This window comes from Uloborus diversus, chromosome 1 (assembly GCF_026930045.1).
Source record: "Uloborus diversus isolate 005 chromosome 1, Udiv.v.3.1, whole genome shotgun sequence".
NCBI lineage: Eukaryota > Metazoa > Arthropoda > Arachnida > Araneae > Uloboridae > Uloborus > Uloborus diversus.
Window position 1 is genome coordinate 147,772,616 of NC_072731.1, and position 15,738 is coordinate 147,788,353.

The following is a 15,738-nucleotide window of genomic DNA, read 5'->3' on the forward strand; positions in this document are numbered from 1 at the left end:
CGGAAAATATTTTCATTGTCAGTTAGTCGCTTCGTTAACAGTCATATTTGTATGAAAAAAATTAAGGTGATCAATTTCTGACTTTCAAATTGCTAGCGAATTTTAGATCTTTGCTCACATTTCTTATAGAGAAGCTAACAATTACAGTATGAAAAATGATGTTGAACGTGGAAAATAAATATGGTTCCAGAGATCAAAAGATTAATTGAAAATTTGGAATTTCAAAACTGATATCGCAAATTGTTGTTCAAAATTTACTTTAGTTTGTATGTGTACTATAGTTGCTGTGCATTTCTAGAACTGCAAAAATGATTGATCTCATAAGTTCGAACTTGTTGAAAAATTTGTATTGGGAAAAGAACATCTATCATTTCAACATTTAATTTCATATTTCAAATACTTCTTTTTAAAGTTACGAAATTCCAATTCCCTTCGAGAGCAAATCCTCCAAGACATCAATTTCTCAGTAGTTTGTCCACCACAGAGTGGAAGCATACTTTTAACATTTCCTTTTGGACTGAATCCTTCCTTTTCATTTAATCCACTCAATTATCACCTGCGCTCGAGGATCATTTCAGTCATTCACACCATGCCAGAAAATCATCCCAAGTGCTAAAGAATATGTTGCCTGTTCTCTGTCAATCAGGCAAAGCGATAGACCCCACAAGTTGAACCTCTTGTCGCAGATTCTTTGACCCTTCGCGACCCTCCTCCCGCACGTAACCCACAGACCCAAAGAGGGTTGAAGTCTATCCACTAGCGTAGTTGTTATCAGAAGTCAGATTCGCAGAGGCATGGCTTTCAAAGAATTGAGCGGTACCCCTTTCTCTATTTTCCATATTCTGAGACAGAAATCTCAGCTGGCGCTGAGAAATCAGCAATTTAGTCAGCAAGCTGCAGATTTGGACTTGTCACAAAAATATCACAGAACGAGCATTGCTACCAAACAATCTGAGCCTTATGTTCAGGATATTGACTGTCTATCACTGGTATCTGACAGTAGAGATTCGAGATTGACTCGTTATATATCACAATCTCCAAACTTCTTTACGAATAACAAAGAAGACACAAACCAAAAAGACATTAAAGTGATCAAAACAGAAGAGGATCACAGTCATGAATCAGATTCCAAATCCACTGATCTTCCGATGTCGTTGTCTCAGAAAAAAGATTCGGCACTAGATGACGAGTTGTCATCAGAAGACAATGAAATTTTGGAAAACTATGAATTGAATGATTTTACAATGCCATTATATCCCCACAGTCATCCTCTAAAACAAACTGGATTTCCAATTCATAAAACAGATAAAAGAAACGACATCAGATTCCAAAGATACAAATTTGACTACAAACCAAACTTGAAATTTTCCGAATCTGACACTGAACAACAAGATGGAGGTAAGGAAATGTATTTATTTATATTTTTACATTTTTATCCTTTTTGCTTTTAATGATCTGCTAATAAGTTTTAAACGTTTGAATTTATTTTTCAATATGAGATGAATATTATTTGCTAAAAAAGAAACAAGAATAGAGATCAATTCTTTTATAATAGATCATTAGTGTGTAACCCGCTTTTAATTTCCATTTGAAACTTCCGGAAATATCCCCAAAGCCTCTTATTTAAATAATTAGTCACTTAAACTCACTAGAAAATCAGGTCATGCTGCAATTTCAAAGCAATGTCTAATCGGACTGTTTTCTTAAAATTAGGTTTTTGCTAAAGTATTTTATTGAAAAGTTTTTGTCTGACTTCTCCTTAAACGTTCCTACAAATACATTTTATTTTGTTTGATTAGCGACTAAAATAATGGAAATAGAAAGTTGATCATGCAATGTTCTGCAAGACTACTCATTTAGAAGTCATTTTTATTGAAAACAAAATTCAATTTTTGTAATTTCAAGCCGGTTAAAATATTTTTTCCATTTTTTATTTTCAATTAGAAGCAAATGCATTAAGTCCTTGTTTCTATAATTGAATCGATTATTTCAGAAAGGGCATAATTACCACTAATGAAACTTTTCAGTCTTCAATAAAAAGTGTTTATTTTATTCATAAATAAATTTAATTCTACAAGAATTTTTATGAATAATCTAGTTACAAGTGGGATCGTTACCTTACCTTAAATTACGTTTCATTTCGTCACAGAAATCAGTCGAAAAAAAAAAAAAAAAAAAAACTGGATTTATATCCTTTTTTCAATCAATAACCTTAAAGGTTATTTTAGAGTCAGGAAAATGTAAATCAAGTGAAACAGATTTATGTCGAACTGATTTGTGATAATTAGAAATAATAAAACAAAGTTGCAAAAATAATTAGTGACGTCCGTAGGGGAGGGTGATCCAAAGCAAGTAGGTCGCCCTAAGCGGGTAGGCCTTCGAATGCCCCCGCATGGTGTGTAAACGGCGATGCAAACGGATTTCGTGTTTACATTAACACCCTAGAGTTTTAATCAGTCCCAGCGAAGCCAAACTGAAGCGGTATGACGTAAACAGGCTTAAAATAAAAAAATGATACATTTCTTTAAAAAAAAAAGAAGAAGTTTTGTAACTTGTGATTAGTCGAAGACCGACTTTTTTTTTTTTTTTTATTGTCAATAATATTACGTTATTCTGACACCATCCGCCTACAAACTACGATAGTCATTTCATTTGTTTCTTATATTTATTTATAATTTTTTGACTCGTGTGCTGATTCAGATTTTTTATTTTGATAGGATAACTAGAACTTCAAAAAAATTATTTTTTTAGGATGGCAAATTAGTCTATTAATTTAATTCTTTATGTTGTATAAACAAATGTGCTGACTTTAAATTGGATATGTACAACTGTTTTATATATATTTTTATAATGTCAGGTAATTAGTCAACTATTTTAATCATTTATAACTTCATATTTGAAGTTATAAATGATTAATTAGCTTGTAAATTTATTGTTCACCCTTATTACATATTAATTAATTAATTATTTATTTATTGTACGACTTTATAATTTTTAAAACATTTGTTGGCAAATGTACCAAATCACTGTTAAGTTCACCCGCTTTGGGCTCCCTGGTAGGGCAAAGAGGATTTTTCAAATGTTCGTAAAGTTTGATAATAAATAAACATTGTGTTTGAAATAATACAAAAATCATTTTATTTTGAAGTTCTAGGACCCTGCTAGGAAATAAAACTGAAATTGTTGCGATAAAAATCCAAACACAACAATTTTCCAGCGTTCTTCGAAAACGTACCCGCTTTGGGCCACCCTCCCCTATACATCAATTCATTATAATAAGGTACATCTTGCATTTTCCTCTTTCTCTGGTTTTATTATTGTGAAATAATAAAGTCTGGTGCAAAAAAATATAAAAATAAATAAAAAGTAACAACGTATAAAACTATTCATATTCAACAAATAAATTCCCCATGGAAATCTTTTTTTCTATCTTGTTGAGTTTCCTTCTCTAGGCTCTTGTCTAGTAGTTACAGGAAGTTCATTTATAACTAAACAAGCCTACTATATACTAAAAAAATTTACTTTTTAACATATGATCAATATTTTCTACTCAGTCAGTAAGAGTATGTCAAATGTACCTTTTTAACATTTAACACTGATTTCAAGCAACAAAATATGCCTTTCAATAAAGCACATTAAAAAAATTAATGATATAGAATTTATATCAAATTTAGTTCCACAAATAGGTGGGGGGGGGGGGGGAATCTGAAAATTTTAACCTTTCATGACTTTTCCATTAGGAACACTTTAAATGTAGCAATTTTTTAAACACTGCTAAGCGTTTGATGTTGTCAAAAGCAAATTTCAGAAAATAGTTTCGAATATAAATTTCTCCCAACACATAATTTCGAATCTCACAAGGAAAAAAATAATAAGTATACAAACAAAGTAACAACATCTCTTTTACAAAGCAAAGGCAGCTAATATATTATGTATTGCATAAGAAGAACTCTTAATCACTTGAAAATAATAAATTAATTAATTAAAAAAAATAATTTAAACTGTAAGCGCACCAAAAGAAATATTTTTATCAAAAACAATATCATTTGCATCTCTATTTTCTTGTGCAAACCTTGGATCACCTTGGATTTCCTTTTTCCTTCCTTTGTCCGTTGCCAAAACTCAAAAAAAAAATAAATAAATAAATAAATAAAACAAAAACAAATTATATTAATAAAAATTATACTTCTAAATAAACAATTCTTATTAAAATTAAGATCGTCTACAACTAATGATTGCGATACCGGTTACCGAATACCAGGATTTCGAGCTTTTTTGTAATACCGGCATTTGCTGAGGTAAAAAACGGGTATTTTCGGTATTAGCTGAAAATAATAAATAGTATTAATTAAAGAGTTTTAAATTTAACTTATTAGATATCTACTTTTATTTTAAATGTACATTTCTTTTTCCATGATACAGTACCAAAATCAATCTTTTGATGTAAAAATTTGGCTTCAAAGGCACGAACTAATAGAATATCACAAAGTAAAAGTTTCGGAAATATTACAAAATGATATTTTTATTATTAAATGGCGAGATGAATCGCACTTTCGTGCTTCAATGCCCCCCCCCTTTTTTTTCTTTTCCGTTCCCTCATTGTCCCTTTTGTAAAAGTTAATTTCAAGAGAAATTTCGGATGTATTTGTCCTAAGAATAATTTATTCAACCAGCCATTGCAGTAGTACTTCACGTTTTTTTTTTTTTAAATTATTATTTTTATTTTCTTTTGTTTATTTTTTTTTAATATTTGTCTCAACTGTACTGAATTGACTGACTAAAAATGTCTCTTGTTAATATAACAAATAGTAATTTCTTGTCACCGGCATTGGTTTGTTGTCCTGTCTAGGTATTTAGTTTGATACTGAGCAAGATTATTAGAAATTATCCAATTTAGAAATTATATAGTGCCTTTAAAATTTTAGTAGAGGTAAGGAAAAATCAACTGGAACATATTTTTAGATATTTAACACAATTATAGTTTTAAAGAAATTTAAAAAAAAAACGAATGAAGAAACTAACACGATCAAATTGAGTTCACTTCATTTTAAATTTCAAACCAAAGGGCTTGTATGGAGCAAATACAAACCTACAGCTATAAATTCAAATAACAGTAACCACAATGCAAGAAAAACACACACACAAATGGATTTATCCAAAAATAACACGAAAGACACCGAATTATTTGAAGATGAAAGACTTCGATATAACCAAAAAGGAGATGTATCACGTATTGTTAACAGTATCACGGACCGTGAATTCAGAAAGAGTTTTTTCAACTGCAAGATATTTATGCACTGAAATGAATTTCAGATTAAGAGACGATTCATTCCTAAAATTATTGATTTTTATTATGACATTTGTTCCTTCGTTGCTTATTTGTACATAATACGCGTTTTCATAAATAATACAATTGTTGTACAAAATTATGAAAAATTTCAACGAAACAAATTGTTTTCTATCACTTTTTGAGACATTTTAAGCACCGGTATTAATACCGGTATTCCGGTATCACGTTTTAAAAATACCGAATACCGGCATTACATTTTTGGTCCGATATTGTAATCCCCCTCTAAAACTTTATCTTTTAGGTAAAAAATTAAACACTTGGAATTTCCTCTCATTTTTTGTTGTCAAAAATAGAAAGTCTAATTAATTCTTTTGAATGAAAAAAAAAATCGCTAGTCATTTTTTCACTGAATTATAAATAAATAAACAAATAAAGCAGTAGCGACTTTTCGACTTTTAAACAATACAAAAGTCGGTATTTTATGTAAAAATTTTTAAGTGTCTTTCAAAAAAAATAATAATTAATTAATTAAAAATTAAAATATCAAATTCAATATTTTTCTATTAAAAAACAATATCATTTCCAGCAATTTCTCTTGCGTAAAAAATAAAACATCTCGAATTTCTTTCTATTTTCACCTGTTGCCAAAAAATTAAAAATAAACGAATGTACATAGGAAGGGAAAAAAATGAATAAAAGTTTACCTAAATAAATACCTTTCATCAAAATAAATAAATAAATAAATGCGTTCGTAGCTCTTTCTTTTGGGTCAAAAAATAAGGCACTCTGAATTTCTTTTGGTTTTCCGTTGCAAAAATAAAGAAAGAGAGAAATAAACTTAAGCATCTCTCTCTCTCTCAAGATAAAATTTAAAAGAAATCATTTCAACAGTCAGTTTGAATTCATTTAATTTTGATTCAGTTAATCTCTAACTTTGATCTACGCGAAATGGTATTTCGATTTTTATGAAAAACTTTTCTAGTTTCTTGAAACCAAAATTCAAGAATATATTCAGAATTTTTTAAAAATTTTCTCTTTGAACGTTCGTTTTTGAACATTTTCTTTATGGAGAGCTTTCCCACAAAAAAATTAGTTTGTTGGAAACAAAACCGCCATTAAGTTCGAGATTTTTATTTGCTTAAAATTTCTTCGTTAGGCGCTAATGCTGAAAATTTTGGAACTGCTCAAAATTGAACGGAAAGCTGTTCAAATCAAGAAATTAAATATGGAAATAAAATGTCCTCGAGGATATATTTCGAACAAAAAAATCTCATCTTTTGGAGGTTAGACAGATCGAAAGAAGAACAGACAGAACGACATTTACACATATTTCCGCATTTTAAAATCACAGTCTCTTATTTTTAATTCTTCAATGTACGTACTTTATAGTTTTATTCAATTTTCGCTAATTTTTGTTTTTAGTGTCGTTTTAAAGATTCATTAAACCTTTTTTCTTTTTTTTTTGAATGAATTTTTTTTTTAAAGACTAATCCTAAAATTATTTTTCTGCCTTAAGATGTAGGGGAAAAGGGGCACATGTGAATATGATATGTTTTATTAGGATAATGTCAAACAAAAAATCCTGAAAAATTCTCAAGTAATGGCAGTACCAGTCCTACACTTTGGCCAAACTTTTAAGAGCAATGAGGCAGTTTATGCTTCCGTGGCAAGAACTTCTTTGTTTTAGTAAGTGTTCGTAATTTTATCGCTGTCTTCTTCTCATGTAACAAATTTTAAATTCAATGACGACATTGAATTTTAAATTCAACGACAAAAAATTTTAGAATTTAAATTTTTTAATTGAATTAATAATTTTTTATTTTTGAAAATTAGCTCTAAAAGTAGATGACGAGGCACTAGTGAACACAACATGTAGGGGCACATGTAACAGTTCCCATATCCTCTCCGTAATACAATATTAGCATAGGGTTATTATTAGGGTTAATAAACGGTCTCAAGATTTATAGTTATAATTTTCCTACAATCAGCTTGTATATTTTTCACCTCATTATTATTACATTCTTATTAATTAATTATTTATTCATTTTATTATTTTTAATTTTTTAATCTCTTTTGCTACTAAATAGTTGGCCAACAATTTAGTGTTGCATAATATTTACAAGGGGAAAAAGTTAAAACATTCTTCCTTAACTGAAAGCATAAGTTTAAAAAAAAAATTCATCATCATATTTTTTTTTTCGATCTAGTTATTAGAACATGCTACGAAGTTTTAAAATTTTACAGGGAGCAGAGTTATATAATTAGGAAAAAATATATTCTTATAGTCAGTTACTGAACATTGTACAATTGAAACTGACACCGTACATATCTGTTACAAACCCTTCAATGTAATTGCTATGTACGTAGGAAAAAGGGGGCACATGTGAGCATGGGGCACAATGAACATGGTATGTTTTTCTAGGATAACGTCAAGCAAAAAATCTTGAAAAACTCTCAAGTGATGGAAGTACCAGTACTACTTCTTGACCAAACGTTTAGATTAAGGAGCCAGCTTATGTTTTTGTGGTGACAACTCTTTTGTTTTAGCAGATGTTGTATTCAATTTTATCACTGTCAAGTGAACACATACACTTCACTTCAAGTGAAAACATATTTTTAACTAACTAATAAGCTAAACTTATTTGTTGCAAACCATTGTACGAACATTCAAGTAAATTTATGACGATGCCTAAATTTTTTAATTAAATTAAGAATGCTTTATTTTTGAAAAGTAGCTTTAAGGTAGATAACAGGACACTTGTGAATGCAACTAGTAGGAGCACAAGTGAGCAGTTCCCACGTCCTCTTTGAAACATAATCTTGGTGTAGGGTTATTATAAGTGTTTACAAAAGGTGTACAGATTTATAATTATTATTTTCGTACAATTAGCTTGTAAATTTATTATTCACTCTTATTACATATTTATTTATTAATTATTTATTTATTGTATGACTTTTTAATTTTTAAATCCTTTTGTTATTAAATAGTTGGCAAAAAATAGCGTTATATAAAACTTACAAGAAAGAAATATTTTCTTTTAACTAAAAACTGAAGTTCAAATAATTTTAAAATTCATCATCATGTATGTATGAAGCTTTAAACACGTTATATAACAAGAATAAACTTTATATAATAAAATATTCTTTGTATTGTTTAGTTTTAAAAGTTTTTTTCTGTCGATCCAGTAATTAGAACATGAAACGAAACTTGAAATTTTGACCGTGAGCACGGTTATGCAGTCCGGAAAGAAGTCTCTAATTGACAGTTACTGCACAATTTAAGCTGACTCAGTATAGCTTACGAAATCTTCAATGTAATTGGTATGTTTTTATATTAAAGGGTTTTTCGCTAAAATATGATGCTTTTCTTGCATTTTTCAATCGTGTTTACATGTGCCTCAGGCTTGTTCATATGTGCCCCCCGTTGGGGCACATGTGAACAAGTCTGAGCCACAAGCCAAGCCACATCTGAACAAGCCTTTTCTTATGTGCTCCCTACACCCTCTAGGGGCACATTTGAAAAATTGAAGACAAGTCCATAAAGTAGAGAAATATTTTTTTAAATCCTGGAATAATTCCAGGCCACAATGAAAAGACTATTCAATCAAGGGTCATTCCCTACAGATTCAACGGATGAGTGCGTTCGACCATTTTTAATTTTTTTCAAACTCATATCCCAAAAAGATGCATATGAATGATGTTTAAAACCACTTTTATTTTTTCTCTAACCTTAACCCTTGATTTTTTAGGGGTCATCAAAAGTGATTTTCGCAGTCAAAAATGGGACTTTTAGACCTTTGCATTTTGGCCAAAATCTATTTGAATTACATTTATGGCAGTTAATTTTACGCTTTGATGTTAAAGTGCAAAAGATGATAGTCTCGCATGCTGAGTTACGTGGCTGTAACTTAATAATTAAAATAATTACAACAGGTTAAAGTTCAAGCTCAAATATAAAATTTTTACTCATTTCAAAGGGTTATAACTCGCTTAGGGGACGGAAACACAAAATGAAATATGGCAAAAACTAATCACTGGAGTCACACTAATGAGAAAATATAGCTGTAATTGTGTGTTTGTTTACCCTTTACAAATTGCAGCCGCTCAAAGATCAGAAAATTGAGAAAAATGACATTTTTAGACCCCTGTAAATTGAAAGGGGATGGAATTAAAAATGAAATTTCTGGGCTAATTGAATATTTCATTCAAGTACTATACATGTTATATATATTGTTTTGTATATTTGGTTTGTAAAAAAGATACAAGTCTTTGAAATTGAGCAATTTTGCTAATTAATTTACGCACTAAAACAGAAATAAAAAGTGTGAAAACTTCATTGCACTTTCTTAAATGGCCTATATAATATATTATACTGAAAAAACATTTTAAGTATAAAAAAAACTATTTTTTTTTGATAACTTAGAAATATTTGGACATGAATGAGTAGTTCATACTTGATTGTCAGCTTAAATAGTTAATTTACAGACTATCTACACACACAAATTTTCAATACACACAATTATATGCTCTGTATATTAACATATCTAAATTACCTTAAACATATGCAAAACCATTATATATACAAAATTTAAATTTTAAAAAGTGCGTTTTTTATTTCTTGTTTGAGTGTAGTTTTGAAAAAATGAACTCACCTAGTAGTCCTATAGTTGTAATGGTGACTCAAGCATATGGCGTTTTAAAATGCTTTACCAAGGTACATTCATAATTTGATATTTCGAAAATGTACTAAGAGCAAGACAATAACAGGGGTTCTAAATTTAGTGATCAACACAAGCTATGTAATAACTTTTTTGACAATAATGGGCATTTTCCTTTGATGGTCTTTTTAGTAACACACTGTTCTTCATACCTATTGCTAGGGGACAATAATTTTACAGTGATAATATTTAAATACGGTGGCATAAAGCAGTGATTAAATGCTGTATTGGGAATTTTATTTGCAGAGTCAAACCTTTCTAGCAGCATTTTTTCATCTAGTTTAATATACTGAATGCTCACAAGGATACATGCAATGTTTAGTGGCAAAAATGTAGAAGGTATACATTTCTGTAGGAATTAAAATGTGACTTCTAGTAGTTCTTTGCAAGCTAGTCTCTGTAGTATCAATTCTTTTTACGGTTCTTCTGATTCTGTTAATGTCCATTACCGTCTGATATTGCATAGAAATGCCATTCAGCTCTCAAGTTGACATCCGTTTCGTGATTACATAAATTAAGAAAGTTCTTTCTATTTTTGTTGTGTATTTGAGTAAAGTATTTCAGTACGCCACATGCTGTGCCACCACCAGAACTATAGTACTACTGTGTGAGTTCATTTTCTTAAAACTACACTGAAGCAAGAAATGAAAAACGCACCTTTTTTTCCTTTCAACTATGTAGATAATGCTTTTGCACGTGTTTAGGCAAGTTACATAAGTTAATGTACAGAGCGTATGTTTGTATGCATTGAAAATTTGTGTATGTAGATAGTCTATAAATTAAGTACTTAAGCTGTCAATCATGTATGAACATCTCATTTATGTTCAGATATTTCTAAGTTAAAAAATTAAAATAATTGTTTTTATACTTACAATTTGTTTTTTCAATATAATATATTACATAAAGCACAATATACGTAATTTAAGAAGGTGCAATGAAGTTTTCACTTTTTTATTTCTGTTTTAGTGCGTGAGTTAACTAGCAAAATTGCTCAATTTCAAAGACCTGTATCATTTTTAAAAACCAAATACACAAAACGATATATATAACATGTATAGTACTTGAATGGAATATTCAATTGTACAAGAAATTTCATTTTTAGTTCCATCCCCTTTTGGTTTACAGGGGTCTAAAAATGTCATTTTCTCAATTTTCTGATCTTTGAGGGGCTGTAATTTGTAAAGGGTAAACAAACACACAATTACAGCTATATTTTCTCATTAGTGTGACTCCAGTGATTAGTTTTTGCCATATTTCATTTTGTGTTTCCGTCCCCTAAGCGAGTTATGACCCTTTGAAATGAGTAAAAATTTTACATTTGAGCTTGAAATTTAACCTGTTGCCATTATTTTAATTATTAAGTTACAGCCACGTAACTCAGCATGTGAGACTCATCTTATGCACTTTAACATCAAAGCGTAAAATTAACTGCCATAAATGTAATTCAAATAGATTTTCGCCAAAATACAAAGGTCTAAAAGTCCCATTTTTGACTGTGAAAATCACTTTTGATGACCCTTAAAAAATCAAGGGTTAAGGTTAGAGAAAAAATAAAAGTAGTTTTAAACATCATTCATATGCATCTTTTTGGGATATGAGTTTGAAAAAAATTAAAAATGGTCGAGCGCACTCATCCGTTGAATCTGTGTGGAATGACCCTAAAGGAAACACATCTGCTCCAAAAAATTGATAATAAGTTTTTCAGAAATTAAGAGATGAAAAAAATTGTTCACATGTGCCCCCATTTCCCCAAATATGTTTCATATTAAGGAGTTATTCGGTGAAATATGATGCTTTTCCGGCAGTTTTCAATCGTGTTCATTTGTTACTCAGACTTGTTCACATGTGTCCCCTATTCTGACACATGTGAACAATTGAAGACATTTTTTTTAATGTCATAAAGTTAAGAAGTAATTTTTTAGTCAACCGGAAAAAATTCCAGGGCACGAAGAAATTACTGTTCAATCATGGGGACACTTTTGCTCTGAGAAATTGATAATATTTTTGAAGAAATTACGAAATGAAAATATTGTTCGCATGTGCTCCCCTTTTCCCTACCGATTGTACTTTTCAATTGTTGACAAAAACGTTGAAAAGTAATAGCTGAAAAGTTAATTTTGTAAAAAAGTTAACAAACTAATTTCATTGCAACATTTAAGTATTTATAGATTCGTGGATTTTGCAGGGCTTAATTTCTAGCAAAAGAAGTTCAGGTACCCTGCAATCTTCAGAACATGCTAAAATAACCAAAGTTCCATCTAAACTGTAAAAGTTCGCATGAAATTGAAAAGAAGTGCAGGAGCTGAGCTCCCGTGAGCTCACACGCAGTTTAGCCATGAGATTTTGAGTACCTATCTAAAACTTTTACAGGTATTTGAAGATTTTTTTTAAATTCAAGACGTCGTAGTTAAAAAGCATTTTTAAATGCTTTTTTTTCACACTATCTACCTCGTTAAAAATTGCTTTCGAACTCCAGCATGAAAAGTTGTAATATTTAGAGCATATTAGTGGCAAATATGAGTTATTCTCTTCTAAACTTTTTCATTTACGTTACAACAAAAGTAGATGACGTTTTTTTTCTTTTCCTACCTTACCATAAAAAAAAGAAAAGAAAAAAAAGGGTAGATAATAGGTAAATTAGGAATGCACCGATAAGCAACTTGACCGATTACCCATTAATTGGTAGTTTCGATTAATGGTCATAATGATTATTTTTAATGCTACCAATTTCTCCATCAAATTTTTTCCCTTATAATTTCAACTTTTGAAACAGTCAATAGTTAATTTCAAAGAGAATACTTTATTTTCTTCACTTTCATAATTTTCCAGAGAAAGGTTCAAAATTTCATTCAATTTCTTTGAGCCAATTTTCATATTATTGCTAGTAAAATTACATTATGTTAACTTGAAGTGAAATTTTAAAAATAAGCCTGTGGTCAGCATGCTAATGTAGAAGCACTTTTGCTTTAAATTTATTTTTTAATTATTAGTAGCCATTTAATCTTTATAAAAATTGTAAGGTTGTCCAAAAGCGCTATGCTAAATGAGAAAAGTATCGACAGAGGAAAAATATTGCAACATTGTCAAGTGTATATTTAGCGAAAGTAGAAAAAATAAACAAAAAAATATTACTTCAACCATCAGTTAGTAAAAATAATAATAATAAAGCACGTACATATTTTTTAAATCAAAGGCTATTTAAAAACAATTAAGTTTCTTCAAAAGCTGGAGTGAGGTTAGTTTTGAAAGAAGTGCTGGCTAAATACTTTTCACACGTTTATGCCTTGCTTAGTAATATCAATATTTAGAAATTATTAAACTAAGGCACTTAATATACAACAAAACACTAATTGCCTTTTCTTTTCTATTTTGCGTTTTTTTAGACGAAAATTCCTTTTTGTTAAAAAATAGTTATTTTAATCGATAAAATGGAACAAGTGAAAAAGTTGATGGCTAACAGCTTTAGAAACTGATGTTACAAAATCAATTGTGGGATGCACAAAAAATTTCAGTTAGTTCTGGAAAAACTTCTTGCTTTTTATTCCTTGTTTATGCGTGCTAATTACACTCACACACACACACACACGCACCATGTGAAACTCGTTTTGTTAAAGAATGTTTATTCAATCACGTCTTGTAAACACACCACTACTTATACTCTACTTCCCTTTCCTCAACATATTTACTTTATGACAGAATTTTCTCTATAAAACTGAAATTCAAAATTTTTAGCTATATTTGCAACACGTTATTATTTTTTTCAATTTCTTCCTTTAATTTATTTGACAACATATTTTGATGAATTTTATCCGACGTGTTGTGAAACAATTTCTAACCTTTAGAAATAATAAATCTTACATGAATAAATAATTTGAAACCTTCAGAAACAAATCTTGACTTTGAAAGTATAAAAATTAATTTCAAAAATATTCTTAATTTAAGGAAGATTACGTGCATATCTTGTACAGTATAAAATGTGGTGCGACGTGCTTACATGGTACAGTCAAGGATGATATCCAGGAGGAGAGGGGGCAGTCGAAGGAATGGGACAGCTGTGTTTATGTCGAAAAAAAAAATGTGAAAAATTATTTTTAGTTTGTGTTAAAAAATGTGCTTGGTGCTATGCCAAAATGATATCCCACTAACACACCTACCTCAAGTAAATTTTGGTGCAATCTGCAATACAGACCCCCCCCCCCCCTTCCATTTGGGAGCACCCCTGTGCCCAGTAGATGTAACAGTTTTAGACTTTTGCTCATTCTAATCTCATGCATCTACTGAACAAGCTAAAAATACTTTTTCACATTCTCATTTCCGCATTGATGTATCTATTCCCTTCTTATTCCGGATTCCGGGTCTACTGTATCTGTAAATTAGGATTTAACGAGCTAATGTGTGCATCACATGACTTCCTTTTACGCCAATTTTATGATAATAGTGCATTGGAGTAAGCAAAGAAACTTTAAATTATTTTTACCCCAAGTTTGTTGTTAACTGAAGCAAAACGAACTGATGTGTGCATCACATGACTTCCTTTTACTCCAATTTGATGTCATTTTCTCATTATTGGCAGTTTTAATGTGATTCAATAGTTTACTCTCTAAATATCACCAACAGTGGTCAAATTGAAACCAGATTTAAAAAAAAAATAAATAAACCAAAAAAAAAAAAAAATACATAAAATAAAATCGCCAAATTTGTCCCCAAGCTGGCGACAAAACTTGGAAAACAAAAGACTGGCGATATATCGCCAAGTGTCCGCCAAATTATAACACCACTTGAGTTTACATCGAAATTAACAATGATTCCCCCCCCCAAAAAGGGGCAAAAGACCTCCTTTTCAGCATCTGAATGCAACCCAAAAGGGAGGTGCACAACTAGACCCCACTAGGAGTCTACGTACCAAATTTCAACTTTCTAGGACATTCCGTTCTTGAGTTATGCGACATACATACGCACGAACGCACATACGCACATACATGCGTACATACAGACGTCACGAGAAAACTCGTTGTTGTTTTTTTTTCTCGAAAATCGTCAAATGGTTATTTCGCGTGTCAATATGTTCTTAGGCACTTATCCACGTGTGGTCGAGTCGAAAAAAAAAAAAAAAACAAAAAAAACTCAACATTCATTCGTGGGTGAGCAAAATGGAAATTACGGTCGATTTTTGAGTGAAATTTTTTTCGCGAATACAATGCTTCCTTTTTTGTAAAAGGAAGAAAAACGTTTTGTGCAGATTCCCAATGTTGGACATTTTAATGTGATTCAATGGTTAACTCCCTAAATATCACCAACAGTGGCCAAATCAAAACCAGATTTTAAGACAAATCGCCAAATTTGTCGTTAAGTTGGCGACAAAACTTGACGACCAAAAGACTGGCGATATATCGCCAAGTGTTCGCCAAATTATAACACCACTTGAGTTTACGTCAAAATTAACAATGATTTCCCCCCTAAAAGGCGCAAAAAGACCCCCTTAGGAACATCCGAATGCAACCAAAAGGGAAGGTGCACAACTAGACCTCACTAGGAGTCTACGTACCAAATTTTAACTTTCTAGAACATACCGTTTTTGAGTTATGCGAGATACATACACACATACGCACATACGTACGTACAGACGTCACGAAAAAAACTCGTTGTAATTAACTCGGGCATCGTCAAAATGGATATTTCGGGTGTCTGTACGTTCCTAGGCATATATACACGTGTGGTCGATTCGAAAAA

The 15,738-nt window shown here is 30.6% G+C and overlaps 1 protein-coding gene across 1 annotated transcript in view; it reads left to right on the forward strand.

Annotated features, from left to right (window-relative positions):
- The first annotated feature begins 794 nt into the window (after positions 1-794).
- The window catches only part of LOC129216176 (homeobox protein slou-like), a 28,133-nt gene continuing 13,189 nt past the window's right edge, over positions 795-15,738 (forward strand). The window contains exon 1 of the mRNA XM_054850356.1: positions 795-1,398. Coding sequence (XP_054706331.1) covers positions 795-1,398 — 604 coding nt within the window. The remainder of the gene's footprint in view (positions 1,399-15,738) is intronic.